Source organism: Camelus ferus, unplaced genomic scaffold (assembly GCF_009834535.1).
Source record: "Camelus ferus isolate YT-003-E unplaced genomic scaffold, BCGSAC_Cfer_1.0 contig298, whole genome shotgun sequence".
NCBI lineage: Eukaryota > Metazoa > Chordata > Mammalia > Artiodactyla > Camelidae > Camelus > Camelus ferus.
Window position 1 is genome coordinate 902,262 of NW_022588414.1, and position 25,079 is coordinate 927,340.

The window sequence follows — 25,079 nt, forward strand, 5'->3', positions numbered from 1 at the left end:
TCTCATGGTATTCCTCATGTTTCTCGTGTTTATATCCTGAAACCAGACCCCTCTCCTTAACTACATACCTGAATATTCAATCCTATTTGACTCATACAGATATATCAAACTCAGCTTGTTTGAGATTGAACCCATGATATTCCTACCACCATAACTCCCCCTTCCTTCTCTCCTCCCCGGCAAAAAAAAAAAAATGTCTGAGCCCTAGTTTACATACCATCAACCCAATCTATAAATGTGGAAGTCAGCTGTGATCCTCATCTCCTTCCACACCACAAATAAAAATAATCCTAGTAAGCCAGATAGATTTGATTGAATCACCTGGATTCATCCACTTTTCTCTAAATCACTACCAATACTTTAACTGAGAACTCATCATCTCTTCATCTTCATCTCTTCACCTGGTTACTGTAACAGTCTCTTAATGTCTTTCTGCTTCAGGCCTTGCTTCCTGTGGTCCATTTCCTTTGCTACAGTCCTAGTAATCCTTATTAAACATAGCCCAAATCAAACAAGGTCTGAGAAGTAACATTGAATTTGGCAATATTGAGCTTATTTGTGACCTAAATAGCTCTTTTGGTGGAATAGTGGAGGTAAAAGCCTGATTGGACTGGAGTTTCTGCCTTAGATAGGGATCAAAAAAGCGGGGTGTTAATTGAAGAGGGCTGTGGAGTCAGCAGAGGTTTTTAAATAGGGGAGCTGCTACAGCATATTTTTAGGTTTTGGAAATCATCCAGTAGAGAAAATATTACTAATAAGGAGAGAGGGGACAGTTTAACTCCAGCAACTCTTATCACTGTATCCCCACTGAATAAATTTTCCTTGAATTAATTAGTGGATGGATAAAAGTATTTTCATTGGCTGCAGTATAATATTTTTTAAATCATTGCTGAATAAAGATCTCTTCAGTTAACACATTTTTCAGATTGTTATGGGAATTGGTTAGGTTTCAGCCTTCCTTGGTTAGATTACCATTTTGGTTATTTTTTCACTCTCGTGAACCTGTGTTTCTCAAGTCTGCAGCTACCCTTATGCCCTTACACATGGTTTATTCATATGTGTCATCACTATGGATTTGTCTGATCTTTAACTTTGTGTTCATTTTTCCTGTTTTAACTTTAAAAAGTTGATACCTATTCAGAAATTTGGAGACCTCTTTTTAGCTGTTATTCTTGACTAAAGAAGATAGTGTTTGCTAGAAGAGTGAAGGAAGACAGATTTTTGAATGTTCATTGTAGGATTCCTAAATGAAATACAGGATGCAGAGTTAAGTTTGAATTTCAAAACAACAAGTAATCTTTTTTTAGTATAAATATATCTCATGTAAGTATGTCCCAAATATTGCATGGGACATATTCTACTAAAAAATTATTTGTTGTTTACCTGAAATTCAAATTTAACTACGCAGTCTATATTTTTATTTGCTAATCTGGCAACTGTAGCTTAGAGAAAAGGGTTGTATGATTCTTAGTCTGAGAATATAAGCACAAAGATAGACCACCAGAGTTTGAGTCTTCTGAAAATGTAATTCTGATAGTATAGTCACTCATAACTCTGATGATCAAGAAGAGAGAAGCATCTTAAGAAACATGTTGTGCCTGAATATTTTTAGAAATATGAATTGAACGTGTAGAAAGAGTACACAAATCAAAGACAAATAAAAGAGAATTTATAAGACCTGTGATGATGTCTTAGAAGAAACATTAAGGTTAGCAAAAACTTTTTAAGCTACATTCAGCAGCCTGTTTTTTGGGGCAATTGCGAGCATGTTAAAAGAGAAAATAGATTTATTTAATTACTTAATCTGCTTCCTTTTTATGCTAAGGGGAACGGAGAATGGACTCTGGGTTGAAAATGGCAGAATTGATTTGGGTTAAGTGGATTTGAAGCACATTATGTGTGGCTATATTAAAAGAGTACCCAGATGTTCAAGTGTTCAGTCTGTCATGAGCCTGAGAATTTTCACTACTGTTTTCAGAACCTGTGATTTGCCAGCATTCAGTTTGATGCTTTCACAACTATTATCTCTCTTATTACAATTCTGTGTTTATTTAAAACTTAATTAAAACTTTTAATTGTGTATTACTTCAAGAATACGGAAAATTTCAGAAAAAGATATAACAAACACTAAAATACTAATTATGCAGATTTAACAGGTATTGAATTTTACCTTATTTACTTCAGTTCTTTTCTTTTAAAAAATACTGCTAATTTTTTCTTCTTTTGTCACTTCTCTCCTTTGCCCCCCCTCGCCCCCCAATCCATTACTTTGAAGCTGGTGTATATAGTTCTCATGCATGTTTCTACGTATTTCTGTGTGCCCGGATATAAACCAAGACTTAATGAGGTTGATGGAAAGAAATGGGACTTGATTAGCTTGGTGAAGAGAAAACTTAAAGTAGGATGACAGGTTACTTCAGCTATCTAGAAGTCACTCATGAAAAGAGTGCTTAAATTTGATAACTTACTGACGTTAGGCAGTACAGGTAATTTTTTTAGAGTACTTTTACGATCAGAAAGCAACATCTAGTACTTAAAGACCCAGTTATTTTATGGTCTATTCTTAATGAGAATGCTTATAAAACATTTTTAAAACAATTAAAAAAAATCATTGTTCAACCTGTACAGATGTCATTTTTTATTAAAAAATCAACAAATATTGTACTTTTTACTATAAAAAGTTAACCAGCAATCTACAGAAATGACTGTATTACTATTTAAAAATTTGTTAAGGGCACATGCTTAAGACATTAGAGAAAGTGAGTTTTAAAATATGTTCCTCGGTTTTGATGCTTTTTGAAGCATGGTGTTTCAGTAGTTAAATTCTGTAAAGGTCAGAGATGTCATTGACAAAACCTGTTTTTCCTCTGAATTGCCGTATATATAATTTGCTGGTAAGAAAGGTGGCCTAGAAGTTAGAAAATAAGAAAGAATGAGAAATATGGGCCTGACCCTTTCAAAACTACCTTTCAGGTTAGGAAGCTGTGAGCAGTAGATGATGGAGTCTGATAGGGAAGTGAGAGTTCAGCTTAGAACAAGGCACAGAGCAAACACTCTTATGGACTGTATTTGTCAGAGCACGTTTCTGACTAATATAAAGGGAAAGAGAGTATCCTGTTTTTATAAGTAATTAAGTTTTTACTCCTAAGTAAATATTGAAACAAACAGTTCAGACCAGAATGTTAAATAATGGTCACAGCAACACATTCTTACAGAAAGATTAAGTGAAACATGTATTAAATGTGATAGAGTAACACAATAAAATTCTTACTATCTCTGTATTTGTTCTAATTCATAATGTCTGATGAGTTAGTAATTTACTTTTCTGACTTTTCTGTTTTTATATTTCTTGTTTACCACGTAAGTTCATTTGAGTCCTGATTTTAGTGTCTAGTTTTTTTCTACTTTAGAGAGAAGGATGAAGATTTCTTCTGTTAACAGATATGTGCCAGCTTCTTTTACATAGTATCAATGTTAGGGCTCTTTAAGAGTTTTCTCTACTATGCTCAAAACTAAGTAAAGAGCAAAGTCATGATACCTTTGGTGGATACTTTTCTGAGTTTGGAGTGTAAAATCCTAGTTGTCTGGTTGTGAGAACGTGCGTCAGATTTCTAAAAGGTCGCCAGTTGCAGAGCTTACATGCAGGAATGTGATGGTGTGCCATGTATTTGTGACACAGAGGAACAAGTAAGTGGTTGAGGTCAGGAAAATCCTTTCTCTCTAATGGGCTAAAGCTGGTTCCAGAGCATCACTTGAATTTTGGTTTGATGTGTGAAGGTACCTCTTGAGAGGAGGTATTCATGGTTTCCATTCAAATTAATCTTCTTAGGGCCTTATTAAGGGGCGAGCACAAATTCCTTAGGTCTGTCTTTCAGAGGCCCATAGATCAGGGTGGAATGAGAATTTTGCCTTTCTCAGATAATCTGGGCCAGGACCTTTTCCACTGGAATTGCACACTGCCTGGTATGTAGTGGGTCTGCTCCATGTGTTCTCTATAGAGTAATATGTGTGCTTGTTCTTTGTGGAATGTTCTTTCTGACTATTCTTGTTCTCATCTGCTGTTGATATGTTATTTCAGCCACTTATTTTCCCAAAACATTTGAAAGAAAAACTTTTCTTATCCCTTGTTAAAAAGTACAATTATTACAACCATGGGGGTGTTCTGTAGACTTTGGTTTATAGTGATGAGCCTGTCTAGCTTTTGGATGGGAAACCTGCTGTTAATGTAAGTCAGTGGTTGGAGGGATAAGTTAGAGAAAGAATCCCGTATGTATACATTTTATTTTTAACAAGTCATTATATATTTTGATTTATATAAACAGTGTTTATGTATGTACTTAATTATGTTTCCTTTGCTTTCTCTATTCTCCATACTCCAAGTGTGTATCCTAATTTGATTGGAAACTATTCAAGGGCAGTTGATTATTGCTTAAGAATGAGTTAGGATCTAAAGTGCAGTTATTGGGTGGACATTATAAATAGTTAAAATTTCCCTTGAAAATCCTTTGGGAGGACACGAGGCTGTCACAACATACTGTCTCTCAGTATGTCATGTGCAGCCACATTTTTCCTCCAAACTTGGAGCATATCACAATATCTAAGGATGAACCAAATGAAAAACTTGACTTGTGTTTAGGGGCTGTGTTGTATACTTTTCAGAAAGCGAACTTAGTTTTAAATATTTGAGTCATGCAATGCAGCAAGATTCTTACAGTTTGATATGTATGTAGTGACTGGAACAGACTAAGGGAGTGTCATTTTCTTGTTGCTCATCCCCATTCACTCCAGAGAATGTGTTCAGTGTGTGAAATAGTGGGCAGAATCTCCAGTATTGTTTATGTCTGTCTGTACCTTATATTTTGGCCTGTTGTGTTTGATTAATTCAAATAATTACATACACCTGTGATATGACTCCACTACAGTAACCAGCTGGTAGCAATAAGATATATTATAGGTAAGGAATACAAGTTCAATACAAGTAAGTAAAGATTTTCTTTAGGAATTACCATGAAAAAAAACACCCCCTTTTGAAATGGCATAATATAGGATCGTATGTATAATATCTCTTAAGGCTGATGCTGTCTAAGTTCTTATCTTAACAGTATTAAATGTATCACAACTTGATTTTTTAAATAGATGAATTAAAATATAAATATTTCAATTTTTTTTTCAAGATATTGTTTGTGGGCATATAATTCTGTTTTAAGTATTGAAATCTTAAATTGTAGTTTTTACTCCATTCACAACCTACTCCATCTTTTCAGTGTGTTTATCCATTAACTACATTATATCATTTTTACTTTTTATTTCCCTCCTAATAATTCCCTCGTATCCATGATTACCAACAAGTAATTGCTTGGCTTTATCTCATTAGGCAATATAGTTTGTCTTTTCTGGAGCTTTTGTTATTTCTTTTTAATTAAAAATACTGTAACTATATTTCCCAAAGTTGCTATAAAGTAGTCAGGCCCTAAAAGAGTTGAGAAACACTCTGAAAAGAATATGGAATGTGAAGAATAAATCTTACAAATTTTTTGTGCTACTTCAGAATAATGTGTACTAAAATTCTAGCTCATTGATGATTGGTTGATATCATTTCATGAAGAGAAATATATTACTGTCAGATTTTTTTCCTGCCTGTTTCAGTGTTAAAAAGGGCAATTAACTTCTTCAAGACAACTTCTTTTTAAATCTGCACATATATCTAATCAACACCTAAAGAACTGTTCAGATAACCATAGGTCGGTACTTCTGGCCAACAACAACAACAGCAACAAAATTTGACTTCCAGGGTTTCAGTCTTTTAGAAATTGTGTTTGTTGTGAGAGATTTTTTGTTTTACATATTTGTCATTTAGTAGATTATACTAAATGTGGAATAAAAATTACTGAGGTAACAGTTGTTTTGTAGGTCTGTTTATCTTGATGAACATTCATTGTCCTTTTACATCAGAACTTTTAACCATGAACATTATGACCTGTCTTTAAGACCTCCTGGTTGAGAGTCTTTTCCTTTCATTTGGACCTCAAGTCCAGCACTTAATTGTTCGCATCATTTAGGCTCCACTGTACTTCTACTGTCCCTGTGTTATGAATAAGCTTAACCTCGCATCATACCAACCTTTGTTTCTTTGCCAGATTGTTGCCACTCTAAATTTATGGTTTCCAGTATGAAATGAGCTTTCATTTGGTACCTGAAAAATCCTTTTATGGTTTGCTAGTCAACTTCCTCTCATTGTTGGTGGTAAGGTCAAACTTTACCTGTCTTCAAAAATTCCATCTCATCTTCTTTCGAATAGTTTTGGCAGATCTAAAAGAAAATAGGAGTAATTTTGGCAGAACTCCCTTTTACCACATTTTTTCTCTCCCCATTCACCTTCTGCCTCCCATGTTACAAACATATCTGCACTTCCACTCATCTATTCCACCATGCTCCTCCTTCTGTCCAAGTCTTCGCTCTAGACCTATGCTTATCTCCTGCATTCTCAGAGACCCTACTCCCATAAGTTACCATTTTTCTTCTGGTTATTCAACGTTTCCCTCGTTCTCTGTGACTCTCCCTTGGTTACAGAATTGTGGTCAGCTCTCCTGTGTTTCCAAAAACTCTCAACCCCATGTATTTTGCTATTTCTTGCCTTTTTGTCTTCACCCAATTTCCTTGAAAGAATAGGTACTACCTATTTTATTTCCCCATTTTCTCCCTTTCCATTTATCCTTCAACCCACTGAAATTTGCTTTCTCCCAGCGTTTTTTGAAACTGTATGCTAAAGTCGTCTAAGACTGAAGAGTGGCTGAGTACACTAGACTCTGTAGCATAGCATTTAAAACTTTCTTTTCATCTGACAACTCTTTGCTGATCTCTAAGGACTCTGTCCTTGGACCTCTACTGTCTACTTTCAAGAAGCTTTTATGCCTGGATGGGGTTCATGGCATTTATGCAGCCTCTGAAATGTATTACAAAATATTTATAAGTATATATGTCTGTTTTCTTAGGGAGAGGGTCCACAGGTTTATATAAATAATTTGACTTAGAAAAATATGTTCATCCATGCTTTTAACTGTGTTGAACTGATAAGACTACATTCTGTATTTCCAGACCAGACCTTTGATTGAGATAACTTTCCAAATGATTGCTTATCTCCAGTTTAACTCCACCTTTAATCTTCTCACTACACTTAAGTCTGAGTAATTTTTCTACAGTGTGTTAAATGTTTTTATCAAGATAAAAAGTGTTTAAACTGAGACATGTTGGGTCTCTGTTTACATCTTTAGTCTTATTTCGTGAGTCTCCAAATGCACTTTTATGTAGGGGGTTTTTAAGCAATAATCTGTTATTTTAGTTTTCTACTTCATACCTTTGCCTTGGAATAACCTTTTCTTCCCCACCAGGCCAACTCATTCAAGTCCTTTGAATCTCAGCTTCCTTCCTTCTTATCTAACCTTCCTTTCCACCCTCTTAGGTGTTTCTCCCTTGTCTTCCTACAGTTACGTCTTTCTAATTGTTGTACTTGTTTTTCTTCCTTTTCAGCTATACTGTTAATTTGTTATGTAGGGCAAATGCAATCATATCAAAAAATTTTTTCTTTTAATTTCTAGAGCCTTACACTGTATCTAATGTATAGTGGGCAGAATGTTTAAGTATTTAGTGATTAAGTGAATAACCAAAGACTTAAAATTTGTTTTCTCAGTTTGACCTTTATACATTTCAGATAGCCTTATCTTTGTACTGGTACAAACACAGTGAATTTTGAAGAATAGAATTCTGTAAGCCTTACTTATACCCAGTGCTTAGCAAAGTTCCTACTGGATAGGAGATACTCAAATTTTTGTGAGTAAATTATTTATAGGTGACTATCAGCAAATGAGCTGTTACAGCTTACAGTGTTGTTCATTTAACCTGAAAAAGAAAATAGATAAGAACAAATTAGAAAGTCAAGTAATGTGCTTTACTTCATTTTTTGGACAAGTACAATTCATACTGATTATTTTGATGAGCCCTCAGGGAGCTTTAATGTTTCCTGTTAGTATAGTATGTAACAGTGTGACCTCATTACCAGGCCCGACTGGTAGATCTCTTCTTCAAGTTTGGGTGTGAGTAATATCTTGTTTTGTTAGGAGTTATTAAGTTTGTGAGTTAGAATGAAAAGCAATGAAAAATTATTCCCCACATTTTTTTTTTTTTTTTTTTTTTACTCCCCACATCTTAAAGAGAGGGGCAGGACATTCGGATTACTGTGAGATGTGTCAAAATGATGAAAACAGTAGTCCCAAATACCCTATTAATTCATAAGGCTGCCTTGAGGCAGGATATTCCATGTATCATATGTCTCTTGTTCTGATGCTACATTTTGAAAGCACTAACTAGTGTGGTAAAAGGTAGGTTCTGAGACAGAAGATGTTCAGTTTAGTGTCAAGACCTTTCTTTAAAGACTTAGGACTTAATGTCAGTCATCATGAATAGAATTCTTGTCTTTGCAATCTCTCAATCTAGGTAGAGAATTTAAATTCCAATGCCCCAAGGCATCCATTGTGTGCTCTACTTCTCGATAGATGATATTAACTATGTTCCATCCGTGGGAGAATTGAGAAAAACACTCAATTCACTTTCAGTAAGACTTAATTCTCTCACACATCCTGGTTAAAAAGACTGTTGGGAAGCAGATTGTGCACCTAACTCAGGCCACTGAATTCTTAATGTGGTTAGAAATCCTTGGTCATTATTGATTTGAAACAAAATTGAATGGTGACTTAAGAATAAAAGATACCATCTGTACGACAGTGGTTCTCAAAGTATGGTCTTTGACCTGCTGCATCACTGGAGAACTTGTTGGAAATATGAAATTCTTGTGTTCCATCTCAGTGCCATCTGATCTGCTGAATCAGAAAATTGGGGATGAAGAATAGAGAGGGGCTCAGCAATTTGAGAAGCCCTCTAGGTGGCTTTGATGCACACTAAATTTTGAGAGTCTCAGTGCCGTCCACTGACTCCTTTCATTTCTTCTTTCAGATACTTCAGAAAGAATGTTACCTAGTTTTAGAAAAATCCAGATATGATTCTCTGAATCATTTCCTTTCCAGAAGTGCTCTCCTAAATTCATTTCCAATAAGTAGTTGAAATGTAAAGTCAGCTAGCTAGGGAGTTTACTTGCAAATTGGATCATTTTACTTTTCTGATTAAAATTCTTCAGTGTGATGTGAAGAATCCAACTCCTTTTTTCCTTAGCTGCTCTGATGCCATTTCCTTACTGATTTGCAGTGCAATCATCTATGTTTTTTACTTTATCTTTTTCATTTCTGATTTCTAATTTAATTGTATTTTGCTCAGAAACTATGACCTATATAAAGGGGTCAGCAAACTAATTTGGTCATCCTGAGCTGGAGAATGGTCTATACTTTTGAAGTGTTGTTTTTTTAAAAGAAAAAAAAAAGCAAAGAACATATGGCAGAGACTGCATGTATCCTGCTATACCTAAATAAAGTATTTACTCTGTTTTTCTACAGTCAAGGTTTGTTGACCCCTCATCTATACAATACTTACTTTTTGAAAGCTGTTGAAATTTACTTTATGGCTTAGTATAGATAGGCCACTTTAAATTGTTACAAATGTATTTGGATGTATATTTTCTAGTCATTAGGTACAGATATGTGTGTGTGTATATATATACGTGTGTGTGTATGTGTATATATATATATATATATATATATATATATATATATATAGTGTTTATCATATGTATATTAAGTTAAACTTTCTGATTTCATTGTTCAAGTTCCCTATTTTTTGTTGAGTTTCTTTTGTTGATTTGACCTGTCAACAGTTGATCAATTGTTGAACTTTTACTCTGATGTTGAACTTTTCACATTTTTCTGGAGGTCTGTTTGTTTTATTTTGAGATTATTTCATAAGGGCATCCAGTTTTAAAATTTTTATTCCTTTTTAGTGAGCTGTATCTTTTATTATTATGTAGAGAGGTTTTTTTCCCCTATCCCTAATAATATCTTTTGTTTTAAAGTCTATTTTGTCTGATCTGATATTTTTGATACAGCCACCAGCTACTTTTGATTTTTATTCACAGGAAGATCTTGTTCCATCCCTTGACTTTCAGTCTTTTTCCTGTTTTAGGTGTAGCTATAGTGTTTACATGATTGCTGTTTAGTAATTCAGTCTCTCAGTCTTTTGAGTGTTAATGTTAATTCATTTACATTTATTGTGAGTTTTGATGTATTTGGACTTGTTTCTCTTTGATCTACTTAATCTATACTTTGTCTATTGGTAATAGCATACGGGGTTATTTCTTCAGGTCTCTCTCTCTTTTCCAGGTCACCACTTTTCTCTTTCCTGTGTCTAATCTATTGTTTAACTCATCTGTGGATTGTTTTTAAATTTAACAACTAGATATTTTTATTTCTTAAAGTTGTATTTTCAGATTTGCCTAGTAATTTTTATCATTCATTATTTTGAAAATTTACTCTTGTTAAATGTTTCATACACTTATTTTATATCTAATTACTCTAATAAAGGAGCCAGAGATTTTTCCAAGTATTAAACTTTGTAATAATGTCAAGGATATAAGCAATCAAGAAGAGCAGAAGCAGGGAGTGGTCTGAGACATTGTATATGGCCCTCTCATTCTTTTGTTCTCACAATAGACACATAATCTTTGGACCATAATAGTCAGTGAGGTATCTTAATTGAAGTTCGTGGATCTTTTAACACTGTGGGAAGTGTCTGGGATATATAACATCCCTATTTTAGAATCTGGAGTGGGATTTTATAAGCTGATACTACTATTTTGGGTTAGATAATTCTTTGTTGTGAGGAGCCTATCCTGTGCCTTATAGTATGTTTAGTAGCATCACTGGCCTCCATCCACCAGAAGACAGTAGTACCCTCCCAACTCATTAGATGTGACAGCCCAAAGTGTCACCTCATGTTGCCAGATGTCCAAGGCAGGACAGAATCATCCCTATTTGAGGACTGTCCTAGACTTGTACAGCTTATGTCACATTCTCCAGGGAGCCATGCCTTATAAACCTGTAGATTGTAGTTTTGTTATAATAAGCAATCTTAAACCAGAATATTCCCTCTAAGAATATTCACTCTAAGAATATTCCATAAATAAGAAGTCCCCAGAAAATAAACAAGGCAACAGAGAAATTAAATACTACAATAGAAAAACTAGATTTGGTGGATATTTTCAGAGCATTACACCCCCCAAAAATAGGATATACATTCTTTTCAAGTGCACATGGAACATTTTCCAGGATCGATCATGTACTTGGGCACAAAAGAAACCTCAACAATTTTAAGAAGATAGAAATTATCTCAAACATCTTTACTGACCACAATGCTATGAAACTGGAAATCAACAACAGAGAAACAAAGGAGAACAAAAGGAAAGCATGGAGATTAAACAATATGTTATTGAAAAAACAATGGATCAATGAGGAAATCAAAGCTGAAATTAAAAAATACCTTGAGACAAATGATAATGAAAGCACAACCACTCAAAACCTATGGGACACAGCAAAGGCAGTGCTAAGAGGGAAGTTTATAGCGATACAGGCCTTCCTCAAAAAAGAAGAACAATCTCAAATAAACAATTTAACCCACCACCTGAATGAATTAGAAAAAGAAGAACAAAAAGCCCCAAAAAGCAGCAGAAGGAAGGAAATAATAAAGAACTGAGAGGAATTAAATACAATAGAGATTAACAAGACCATAGAAAAAAATCAACCAAACCAAAAGCTGGTTTTTTGAAAAAGTAAATAAAATCGACAAACCTCTGGCCAAACTCACAAAGAAGAAAAAAGAGAGAGCACAAATTAGCAAAATAAGAAAGGAAAATGGAGAAATTACAACAAACAAAATAGAAATACAGAATATCATTTGAGAATATTATGAAAAACTATATGGAACCAAACTGGATAACCTAGAGGAGATGGACAAGTTTCTGGAAACATACTGTCCACCAAAACTGAATCAAGAAGAATCTGAACACTTGAACAATCCGATCACTAGAAAGGAAATAGAAATAGCAATTAAAAACCTCCCTACAAATAAAAGTCCAGGACCGGACGGCTTCACCGGGGAATTCTACCAAACATACAAAGAAGAACTCATACCAGTCCTTCTCAAACTCTTCCAGACGATTGAAAAGGAGGGATTACTCCCAAACTCATTCTATGAAGCCACCATCACCCTGATACCAAAACCAGGCAAAGACACTACAAAAAAAGAGAATTATAAGCCAATATCACTGATGAACATAGACTCCAAAATCCTCACCAAAATTTTAGCAAATAGAATCCAACAACACATAAAAAAGATTATACATCATGACCAAGTGGGGTTCATCCCAGGGACACAAGGCTGGTTCAACATACGCAAATCAATCAGTGTAATACATCACATCAACAAGAGAAAGGACAAAGCCACATGATCATCTCAATCGATGCAGAAAAAGCATTTGATAAAATTCAACACCCATTTATGATAAAAACTCTCGCCAAAGTGGGTATAGAGGGAACATATCTCAACATAATAAAAGCTATATATGACAAACCTACAGCCAGCATAGTACTCAACGGTGAAAAACTCAAAAGCTTCCCACTAAAATCTGGGGCAAGACAAGGATGCCCACTATCACCTCTCCTATTCAACATAGTCCTGGAAGTCCTAGCCACAGCAGTCAGGCAAGAGAAAGAAATAAAAGGGATCCAAATTGGAAAAGAAGAGGTAAAAGTGTCATTATATGCTGATGACATGTTACTATATATAGAAAACCCTAAAAGGTCCACACAAAAGCTACTAGAGCTGATTGAAGAATTCAGCAAGGTAGCAGGTTACAAAATTAACGTTCAAAAATCTGTTGCATTTCTTTACACTAACGATAAATCAACAGAAGAAGAAAGTAAAGAAACAATCCCCTTTAAAATAGCACCCAAAGTAATCAAATATCTGGGAATAAATCTAACCAAGGAGGTGAAAGAATTATACACAGAAAACTATAAACCATTGATGAAGGAAATTAAAGAAGACTTTAAAAAATGGAAAGATATTCCATGCTCCTGGATTGGAAGAATCAACATTGTTAAAATGGTCACACTGCCCAAGGCAATCTACAGATTTAATGCAATCCCTATCCAATTACCCAGGACATATTTCACAGAACTAGAAAAAATCATAATAAAATTCATATGGAACCATCAAAGACCTAGAATTGCCAAAGCATTACTGAAGAGAAAGAAAGAGGCTGGAGGAATAACTCTCCCAGACTTCAGACAATACTATAGAGCTACAGTCATCAAGACAGCATGGTATTGGTACCAAAACAGACATACAGACCAATGGAACAGAATAGAGAGCCCAGAAATGAACCCACAAACTTTTGGTCAACTCATCTTTGACAAAGGAGGCAAGAATATACATTGGAATAAAGACAGTCTCTTCAGCAAATGGTGTTGGGAAAACTGGACAGCAGCATGTAAAACAATGAAGCTAGAACACTCCCTTACACCATATACAAAAATCAACTCAAAATGGATTAAAGAATTAAACATAAGACAAGATACAATAAACCTCCTAGAGGAAAACATAGGCAAAACATTATCTGACATACATCTCAAAAATTTTCTCCTAGAAGAAATAAAAGCAAGAATAAACAAATGGGACCTAATGAAACTTACAAGCTTCTGCACAGCAAAGGAAACCAGAAATAAAACAAGAAGAAAACCTACGGAATGGGAGAAAATTTTTGCAAGTGAAACCGACAAAGGCTTGATCTCCAGAATATATAAGCAGCTCATACGACTCAATAAGAAAAAAATAAACAACCCAATCCAAAAATGGGCAGAAGACCTAAACAAGCAATTCTCCAAGGAAGACATACAAATGATCAAAAAGCACATGAAAAAATGCTCAATATCACTAATTATCAGAGAAATGCAAATCAAAACTACAATGAGGTATCACCTCACACCAGTCAGAATAGCCGTCATTCAAAAATCCACAAATGACAAATGCTGGAGAGGCTGTGGAGAAAGGGGAACCCTCCTACACTGCTGGTGGGAATGCAGTTTGGTGCAGCCACTATGGAAAACAGTGTGGAGATTCCTCAAAAGACTAGGAATAGACTTACCATATGACCCAGGAATCCCACTCCTGGGCTTGTATCCAGAAGGAAATCTACTTCAGGATGACACCTGCACCCCAATGTTCATAGCAGCACTATTTACAATAGCCAAAACATAGAAACAGCCTAAATGTCCATCAACAGGTGACTGGATAAAGAAGATGTGGTATATTTATACAATGGAATACTATTCAGCCATAAAAACCGACAACATAATGCCATTTGCAGCAACATGGTTGCTCCTGGAGAATGTCATTCTAAGTGAAGTAAGCCAGAAAGAGAAAGAAAAATACCATATGAGATCGCTCATATGTGGAATCTAAAAAACAAAAACAAACAAACAAACAAAAACAAAGCGTAAATAAAGGACAGAAATAGACTCACAGACAGAGAATACAGACTTGTGGTTACCAGGGGGATGGAGGGTGGGAAGGGATAGACTGGGATTTCAAAATTGTAGAATAGACTACACTGTATAGCACAGGGAAATATACACAAAATGTTATGATAACTCACAAAGAAAAAAATGTGACAATGAGTGTGTATATGTCCATGAATAACTGAAAAATTGTGCTGAACACTGGAATTTGACACAACATTGTAAAATGATTATAAATCAATAAAAAATGTTAAAAAAAAAAAAAGAATTCCCCTCATAGTAAATATTATTACTCTGTTTGCCTAAAGATTAGTTGTTTAGTTGTTAGCATATAAGCAAGGAGATTAGATTGGAACATCTGACTTCTTTCCCCAGGAGTTCTCCCCTTCCTCAGCTGCTTGAATTATTTTCTCTCTTGTTCTTTGGTCTCCCTGTTACCACGATCTCCTTTTCTCTGTTTTTCTTCCTCTTATTATTTACCAAATAATTATTGTGTGCCAAAAATATTTCAGTACTGTTCTTTTTGCCAGGGAAGATCAGTGAAATGAAGGTCTTTATTGTCATGAAGCTTACTCTTTGTGGGGTGAGACAGTACATAAATAAGAAAATCAATAAGAGAATGTCAAAATATTAACTAGTGCCTATAAACAGAATTAAACTTTTGTTCTTCGATGGATAGTAACTGGGTAGCTACCCTGACTCAGATTATGTGGTCAAGAAAGGCCACATCTCAGGAGGTATCTTTTAAATCAAGACTTGTTTGTCAAGGAGTCAGCTCTATGAACATAGAGGAGCATAAGAAATCACTGATGAAAATGCATGTAGGTGGAAACATGCTTGGTACTTTAAGAAGAGAAAAAGCCAGTGAGACTGAAATTAAAGGATAATGTGAGATGAAATCAGCATAAAACAAAATTAGAGAAAAGACGGGCAAGTGCTTTCATCTCTTTCAATATTACTGGCTGTGGTAATATAGTATTTGATGCCTGTCCTTAAGAATCTGTAGAATTAACTTTGAAGGAATGTTATAGTAGTATCCACAAATAAGTGTTTTGTTCTGTTTTTCTTTTTTAGTCTTTTTTCTTTTTTCTTTTTTTTTTACCCATAAGTCAGTGTGTTATAAAAAAACTACTTGGGTAGAAAATATGTCAGGAGAATTTTTCGTCTTTGGTAGTAATTGCTTTTTTAACTAATTGGTTTATTTTTTCTCTTGTACAAGCCAATTTGTTGAGTTTGATTACCTCTCCCACCTCCTCCCTACAGATAAATATCATCTTGTTTTGTTTCAGTTTCAGGTTTCTCATTGTATGGATCACTGATTGAATAATAGATGGCTTTGCCTCGTCTCACAGGAGCCTTGCGCTCCTTTTCAAATGTCACCAAGCAAGATAATTACAATGAAGAAGTGGCTGACTTACAGGTAAATGTTTTAGATGAAAACAATTATAAACATAAAATATGGGCACATTTTGACATTCTTTTTCACAGTTCTGTGTGCCTTTTATCTTGTTTGGTGTTATACCAAGAAGGGGAATGGGTATATTGATGTTTGCTGTAGAAATAGTTCTCTTAAGCACCTACGACTATATTGTCAAAGAGAACAAACAGAGCTATGATATTGAATCCCTTGTTAATTTTTCTATTCCATAGGTTTCTATCTCAGTTAATTTTGTAATTTAATCCAGTAATTAAAATTTGAGTAAATTTTTAGGTCTCTGGTAAAATTCTTATCAAATGGTCAGAAACAATGTCTGTACTAAAACATGGAAATGTGAATATTAATCTCTTAAACTGAGTAGCTGGTCTCATAATTGGCTTCTGTCTTGCCTTATAAATGGTTGTGAATGTTAGAGGCCTAAAGGCTCATAAACTATACATATGAAGGAATGAGCCATATAATATAATACATGACAGAACTGGCCCTATGCTGTTTTTTAGAAAACAGCAGTCACTTTGCTAATACCTTATTTGAATCTATTATAGAATATTAGCATCGTTTATTAGTAGGTTGGAATTTACTGCTTAAAGCCCTTATGCGATTTTACAATTAATAGATTCACTTAAAAATTGATACTAGGAAGAAAAGATATGTAATAGTCTCTAGAAATTTTTCCTCTAATGTTGATACAGAGTTTTGCTACGTACAAACAGTTAGCCTTCTTTATGTTGGGAGCTGTTTTGCAATTTCAGAACAATTAAACTAAGGATATATTCTATACAATTAATTAATACTGCTATCGTACTTGAATCATTTCCTCTCCTCATCTAACCAAGGCCCTTTTACTGGTTATTTTATGTTAGAAATACAACAGAAGATTTTAAAATTTGAGAAATGTGTAAGTACTACATGCTTATCCCATGTCATTTAATTTATTCTTGTAGGCTTTTAAATACTTTTTCCCCCCTAAGGAAAGAAAGTAGCAGATATAATGTGCCTCACTTTATTGTAATTTTTTAATCTTGGGAAATATCCAACATATACGAAAGAGAGAGAAAAGTAAAATGAACCTATGTACTTATGAGCCATTTAACAGCTTAATTCAATTTAGGACCAACTTATTTCATCTCTACATTCACCTATTTTCCTCCCCCGAAACCCAGGTTAATTAGCTCCATTTCAATTTAGAAAACTGAGAGTCAGGGAAGTAATAGTGAATTATGAAGGTAATAGGAATATCATCAGTACAACCAATAAGAAAATTACATAATAGGAATATCATCAGTACAATCAAGAAGAAAATTACAGTTTTCTGTCTGACCTGCTACTTTTCATTTGGTCAGAGGACTTCAGAAAGTTTAATCCATGGATCAAGTCCAATGATTTGAAGTAAAATTTTTTTATTGCTTTCTGTGTCAGTTCTTTTTTTTTTTTTTTTTTTTTTTTAACTTTTTTCAGAGGGGGGAGGTAATTATGTTTATTTTTTTTTCATGAAGGTACTGGGAATTGAACCCAGGACCTCATGCATGCTAAGCATGCGCTCCACCACTGAGCTACACTGTTCCCACTGTGTCAGTTCTTGAGAATGGGAAGATTTATTCAAGAAAAAGAGTGTGTATAGATAAGAATCTCCTAGATGCCTAACCTGTCCTAGGATCATACTTAAGAAAGTGGTGATGATTTGAATATACTGAGCCCATCATAGGAATCTAATTTTTGTTAAATGCCTTTTATCAAAAAGCATGACATAAAAAGCTCTTATATACAATATAGTTAAACAAGCTATGTTAAAAACAAGCAGAAATATGAAAAAGAGGTACATGGGGTGTTACCAGTTGTTATTATCTGAATGTTAGACTTTTTTGCTTTTTACTTTCCAGTATGAAAATTATTTCATAATGAGTATTCATTATGATTAAACTGTAAAAAAAAAAAAGAAGCTTTTATTAAACATATCTTTTAAACAAATGAGATTCTTTTAAATTATATTTACATAAAGCTCCTTCTGGGAGCTGTAAATTTGGATATGAATAGATACAGTTTGAATTCTTGTGGATAGTGAGTGCCAGGTTGTATAATGTAATGCATAATATATGTAATAAATGATAGATTTGAGAAAAACCTTTAATCAATTATGTCTCTGTATTATGCTGTCTGTTTCAGATGAAGCGGTCTAAACTTCATGAACAGATTGTAGGTTTGGACCTGACATGGAAGAAGATAGTAAAATTTTTGAATGAAAAACTGGAGAAGAGTGAAATGCAAAGTGTAAATGAAGACTTAAAAGATTTATTGCAGGCTGCAAAACAAATAGGTATCTTTTTTTTTTTTTTAATTTTTTTTAAAACCACGATAGTTCAAAAACAGATTCCTTTTAAACTATATAATATATAGTGAAAGGTTAAAATTTCCAGGAAAGTATTCATAATTATGAGACAGTCTCACATATCATGGAGCTTAAGATTCTGTATAGTACAGTGGCAGAAGTATACTAGTAATTATAATACAGTCAAACTTGAGGAATTTATAGAAATTCAGAGTTTGAAAACCACTGTCTTGATTGAAATAAGGATAGGGTAAATTAAAATTTTAATGTAGTTGGGAGGAACCTTAAAAGCCATGTAGCTCAGTCTCTTTTATTGACGCCTGCCTAGCACACAGCAAGGGGCAGTACTGCAGCCGAACTTTGCTTCACTTCCCACCGCACGCTAGCATTCTCATCAATTGCTTATACTTGAAGGAAGTTGTAATTAGGGATTGTAAGACTGTATGCTTACCACAGGTTACTTTCCCATAATTGAGGACAGAACGAAACAAAACAAATGACTCTTTGGTAAAATGTCTGAGTTTGTTCATTGAAATTCATCGTCTCATTTCATACTCTGATAATTAAAAATTGTAGTTAACACTACTGTAGTTCTAACTTCAAATTCAGATTTATACCTACAAAAAGTTCAGACTGATAATTCTGGCCCTGCGTGATCTGGCTTTCACCTTTCTCTTTGACCTCAAGTCATCCTTGTTTTCACTGACTGTGCTTCAGATACATGGCCTTTCTCACTTCCTCAAACTCACCAAGTTGGTGCCTATTTGGGGGTCTTTGTACATGCTCTTCCCTGTGCTGAGAATGCTTTTCTGTCCTAATCTTAGAGCAGATAGATCCTTTCTTGTCATTCTGTGCTTACCTAAAAATTATTTCTTTAATGAGGCCCTCATTGATATCCAATCTCAAGTTGTTACGCAGTCATTCTTTATGTTGTAATCCTCAGTAACATTTTCTTATAACATTTATTATTATCTGATATTATGCTTGTTTGTTTATTGCCTGTGTTTTGCTACTAAGATGTAAGTTTCATGAAAATAGCATCTTATTTTTCTTGTTCAACATACTCCATTCCAGTGCTTAGAATAATGCCTGGCATATTTTAGGCTCTTAATGAAGATTTCACTTGATAAATAAATGAAAACGTTGTCTCAGATGATTTCTTGGTTAGAAGGAAAATTGAGATCCTTCACCATATGCTGGTTGGCAGATTTCTTCCCTTCACCAACTTTGGAAGGTGTTTCTGTTGTATCTCATATACTTGAACACTTCTTTTTTATGATCATCAAATCTTTGAATTTATTATTCGAATATTTTTATTTTGTTTGATGTATTAATTAGTTACTGGTTTGTAATATAGTATACTATTGAATTTAATGTCCTTATTGTTTTAAGTTGTGAAAGTACAAAATGAATGTCATGTATGTTTTTTCAATTAGATGATCTTTTGAAGTTCAAGAGCTTTAGTAAGAATTGAGTTTGCTTAAGCCTAAGGAAAATAGAGGACACTTTGATGTGATTTGTGATAGCATTTGACATAGAATCATACTTTATATTTTAAGAATATTGAGGCAGTTAGGTTCATTGGAAAATAGTAGGGAAAATGCAGTCTCTAGTCTGCCTAGTTTACACTGAGTAGGGTCTTAACCCTTCTGAGCTTCACTATTCATTCCTGAGATGCCACTGGGGCAGGGGCGGGGGTTGGGGGGGAACAGGCAGGTGAGGTGGGAGGGGTGGTAGTCTGACTCAAGTACTTTTCAAAAACTCTAATGTACTTCCTCTTGTGTAATTTCATTTTAAAAACACCCCAGAATAGTTAGCAAAAACACTGTAAAATATTGAACTTGAATTATTCAGTGTCATGACTAAATTATTTCTGTATTAGATGTAGAAATTAAGAGTTTTAAAAAACTCTTTAAAAAAATAAGTTATTCTTTAGACGACTTCCTTCTGACAAGTCAAAAATTATTGTTTTAAATAGTTGGTCATTAAACGTAATCCTAGGAATTTTGTCTGTTAGCAAAACACCTTATTTATACTCGGAATAATCTGTTGACTGATGTTTTTATGGAATTGATTATTTTGAGTTGTTATTTCTCAAAGAAATATTTTCATGACAGATAAAATCTTAGGGTTGAGTTTAGGCAAGTGCTCTGTTGTATCCATTTTTTAATGGTCTGTTTAAGTTGAATGACTATTAGCTTTAGTGAAATTTATAGTTGACTATAAATTGACTAGTAGTCATCCACTCTCTCTGAATGAAAATACTGCTGATACTAGATATGTAATTAAAACTAGCAGCATTGAAAAGGTTAGTCTCATGGGAAAAATGTCCTTGTGAATTCTCTTATATCACTTTTAGCACAGGTAGCTTTCGTGTAATTGTGTCAAAAAGGTAGAGCAAGAGAATAAAGAAAAAAAAGAACAATTCACTTATATTTCAGTGAATGTGGTAGTATGAGGTACTAGTTTAAGACCATGTATATTGACCAGTCAGAGTAATAGGTATGTTAAGCAAAAGGGGATATCAGGGAACATTCTTACCTAATCCCTTCATTTTGTATGTGAAAAAAAACAGACCCCATGAAGGTTAAGTGATTCCCATGGTTGATTTGTGGCACAGATAGGCCTAGACCCAAATTCTGAAATGGAAACATGATGGAAATCCTAGATTCTTTCCTCTTTGTAGTCAGAGGTCATGTTCTGTCAGGTCCACTTTTCAGCTATTCTTGGTCACTCTAGCTACATATTTGCCATTGATCTAGTTAGGCTTTTGCCATATCCTGTCTGAAGTATTACAGTAGCTTGTTGCCTCAGCCTTTCTTACTCAGGTTTTTCCCTGTCACTAGGCTGATCTTTGTGAGCTCATTTTTATTCCCAGCTTACTCTTTAGACCAAATTCCTTAGAATGAACATTAAAAAAAGCTGCTTTATGAATCAAAATAATTCACCTTTTCATCTCCTTGTCATTCTATGACATGTAGCCTTTATTCCTAATATGTGTAATGTTTACTGTCACTTTCCTGAGCAGTACCTTTGGTTCTTCTCTGTCTTACTTTTTTTCCTATGTGTTAGAATACTTTTCCTCATTGTGTTCATCTGGTAAAATGCTTCTATCTCTGAAGAAATGACTTAGGCTTCATTCGTGTCCTCTGTTACTCCTTTCTAATGTTAGAAGATAGTATTCCATTGTGTCATCTATTCCATACTTGTTTAGAGTACTTTCTCATTGTTTGATAATTGTTTACCTCTGTCCCCTTCCTGATGGACTGTGAATGCCTTGATGATAAAGGATTCCAGGGATCACAACATCTTTTTACTCCAGTGCCTAATATGGTGCAGGGGATACAGTAGATGTTCAGTAAATAAATGAAGTATTGAGAATCTAAACTAAAAGTCAACCATGATCTCTACTACCTCTGATGCTGACAATGTCTAACAATTGCCAGCTTTTAAAAATTTATTGTAATTTAAAAGTATTTATTTTCCTCTCAGATTTACATTTAATATATTCCCATACCTTTTTACAATTTTATTCTCCCCTTAAGATTATTTTAATAATAAAACTTAGCTTAAGGGAGAAAATACTATAAATTATCTTAAAATAGTACTCTTGCCCTTAATCTTAATTTATTTAATTACTCATTATAGACATAGCTATCTGCTCCACAGATTTTGAAGGATAGCAACAGTCATGTTAACCTATATTCTGTTGGTAATGAAACTTTGTCAATATGTTTTGTGTGCTCTAAGTAAAAATGCTTCTTAAAAATAGATCAAGATTGATAGTGGCAGTCAGTAAAATGCATCATTTATTAGGCATGTATCTGTTACTTCAAGTTTCGAATCATCTTTTAGGAGGCTAAGATTTTCACAGTGTAGATAGAAAGTAGGATGAGGGTCAAGAATGGTAGAAAGGTCAGTAGAAAGGCTCAACAGTTCCCTAACCAGCTTTGTAACTGAATCTCTCTCCCAGGGCTAGAACAGAATGATCTAATGACATTACTCTGAATCCTGAATACAGGTCAGGATTCAGCCAGAACTGAACTAGGTTTTTTTGTTTTGTTTTGTTTTTTTTCAGTGTTCAGATTATTTTGCCATACACAGACCTATTTGTTTTGCCTTCTCTAATTTATAACCGCTGCTTTTTTTGGTTTTGATGTTTTTATGCATTTTGCCTTTGATAACTTTAATAAAAGGGTGAACCAAAAGGTAGGTTGAACAGGAGTAACTTACAATGTGTGGTTTAGGGAATTTGAATTTCATTATGTTTTTAAGTTGTCAAGGAATAAGATTTTACTATTAAAAAAGTGAGGGATCAAAACTGAGAGTGGAAAGCAGCTTAAGCAGTGACTGGAAAAAGGAAGTATAGGAAGATATTAATAGGATCTAGCAATTCTGTCTGTGGAAGTAAGGGTAGACATTTAGAATGATAAAGGCCTGTTATGAATGGGATATGACAGGGTTTTCCAGAAGTGCTTGTGAAAAATAGCTATCTTGCAAAGTATAAATTACAAAAAAAGTTGAGTTCTGCTTCCCGTAAATAGGCAGACAAGGTAATTTGGAACCACTCTGAGAATAACTATTAAAACTATATAGTATAAAATTTGTTTGACTGCATCAGAGTATTACCAAAGCGATGAAGAATTATGGGGCCAAGATCTGGAAGCAGAAGTAAACCCTGAAAACATGATCCTGGTTTGGACCACTTTTTCCTAAAGGTGACTGTCCATTCTGGAAGAGGAGGCCAGGTGGAGAAGAGGAAGATGAGACGATGAGCAGACTTTCAACAGATTTGAAGGACCAAGATGACCCAAGTGACCAAAATGGACAAAAGAGGAAATAGAAAATCTGAATATTTGACTATTAAGGAAATTGAATCTATAATTCAAAAACTTGACACAAAGAAATCTATATGCCTTGACGGCTTTACTGGGCAAAATCACTTAATGTCATTTAAAAAGGAGGGTATTAATATTGATTAAAGGAGGTTACAGGCATATAATAATCAAATGTGATGTACTATCCTTGATTGAATCCTGAATCAAAAAAAAAAAATTAGAAGGATACTTTTGGGACCATTTTAGAAATCTGAGTATGTGTTGGGTATCATTAGGTAATATTAGGTTAGATATTAGGTGAGATAATGATTTTGTGGTTATGAAGGAGGATATCCTAAATCTCGGTGTTTATAATGAAGTGTCATGAAGACTGCATGCAGTATACCGTCAAATGGGTCAGTAAGGAAAAAAAAAACATACGAGATGTGTGAGAGGGAATGCAAGTACATGTGTGTGCACATGTTAATTATTAAATTATTAAGTGGGGAGAATAGTGGGATTCAGGTAAAGCAATAGAGGTTTAAAAATTACATGATTATTTAGTAGATGAAGAAAAAGCATTTTATGAACATCTAAAATCCAATTGTGAAAAAAAATAAATTCTCAGCCAACTAGGAATAGAAAGGAACTTCCTTAATTTGATAGACTATCTATTAAAAAAAACCTTGATCAAACATCATATTTAATGATGCAGTGTTGTAAAATATTCTTTTTTTCAGTCAGGGAATAAGGAAGGAATGCCTGTCACCACTTCTGTTTCTCACTGTCTCTGCTAATGTAATAAGACAAAAAGAAGTATAAAGATGGAAAAAACAGTCATTGGTCACACGACTATATTGGTAGAAAATGAATTTAGCAAGGTCAGTTTACAAATCAATTTTATTTCTACTTACCAGCAGCAGATTTTTAAAAAAGCCATTTACAAAAGTATTAAAAATTATCAACTGCCTAGAAGTAACTTTAACAAAAGATGAGCAGGATTTCCCCATGGAAAACTGAAATATTAATTGAGAGAAATGAGAGAAGACCTAAATAAGTGGAAAGATATACAGAGAATTGAAATACTCACTACTATAAAAATGTATTTTTTACCCAAATTGACCTACAGATTCAGTGTGATCCCAATCAAACTCTTAGCAGGTTTGTGTCTGTAGCTGTATGTTTGTATGTGGAAACTGACAAGAAAATCTGAAAGTTATATGGAAATTCAAAGGCAAAGAGCAGCCAAGTCAACCTTGAAAAATAAAGAGGGAAAGCTTACTCTTTGGATATTGACTTATCATATAGATTAGTAATTTAGTGAGGTGTTGATAAAAGTATAGACAAATAGACCAGACGGAATCTAGTTCAGGAACTGAACCATGGATACTAGGAATACTTGATTTATCATCAAGGCCTTCAGGTAGTGAGACATGGCTGACTTTTCATAACATGGTGCGGGGTCAACTGGATATACATATGAAAAAATGTACCTATACAAATAATTCTAAGCAGCTTATAAAATGAAACATGAAGCTCAAAACAATAAATCTTCTAAAAGATAATGTAGAAGAGTATCTTTATCTTTCTATATGGAAAAATACATTAAACAAAAAAATAGCTTTCATAGAGGAAATGATTGGTAAATTGGACTACATTAAAATTGATAGTTTTTATTTTTTTAGAGTAAAAAGGCAGGTCATAGATTGGGAGAAAGTCACTTAAACATATATAACTAAAAAGAGAGCTTGTATCTTCATTAAATAAGAACTACAAATCAATAAGAAAAGGACAGATAATCCTATATAAAAATGAGTAAGAGCCTTGAACAAACACTTCACAGAAAATAATTGAATGGCTAATAAACATGAAAATATGCCTAAGCTTGTTAGTAATCAGGGAGATGCCACTACATGCCCATCAGAATGGTTTAAGTTAAAAAGACCGATTTACCTACTGTTGGTCAGGCTCAAGATAGTCAAACA

At 34.1% G+C, this 25,079-nt stretch overlaps 1 protein-coding gene across 3 annotated transcripts in view; it reads left to right on the top strand.

Annotated features, from left to right (window-relative positions):
- ASCC3 (activating signal cointegrator 1 complex subunit 3) overlaps positions 1–25,079 on the top strand; it is a 301,506-nt gene that overhangs the window by 4,506 nt on the left and 271,921 nt on the right. For all 3 annotated transcript variants that reach the window (XM_032476218.1, XM_032476216.1, XM_032476217.1), the window contains exons 2-3: positions 15,803–15,933; positions 18,115–18,265. In XM_032476218.1, coding sequence (XP_032332109.1) covers positions 15,844–15,933; positions 18,115–18,265 — 241 coding nt within the window. In that variant the 5' untranslated portion in view covers positions 15,803–15,843. The remainder of the gene's footprint in view (positions 1–15,802; positions 15,934–18,114; positions 18,266–25,079) is intronic.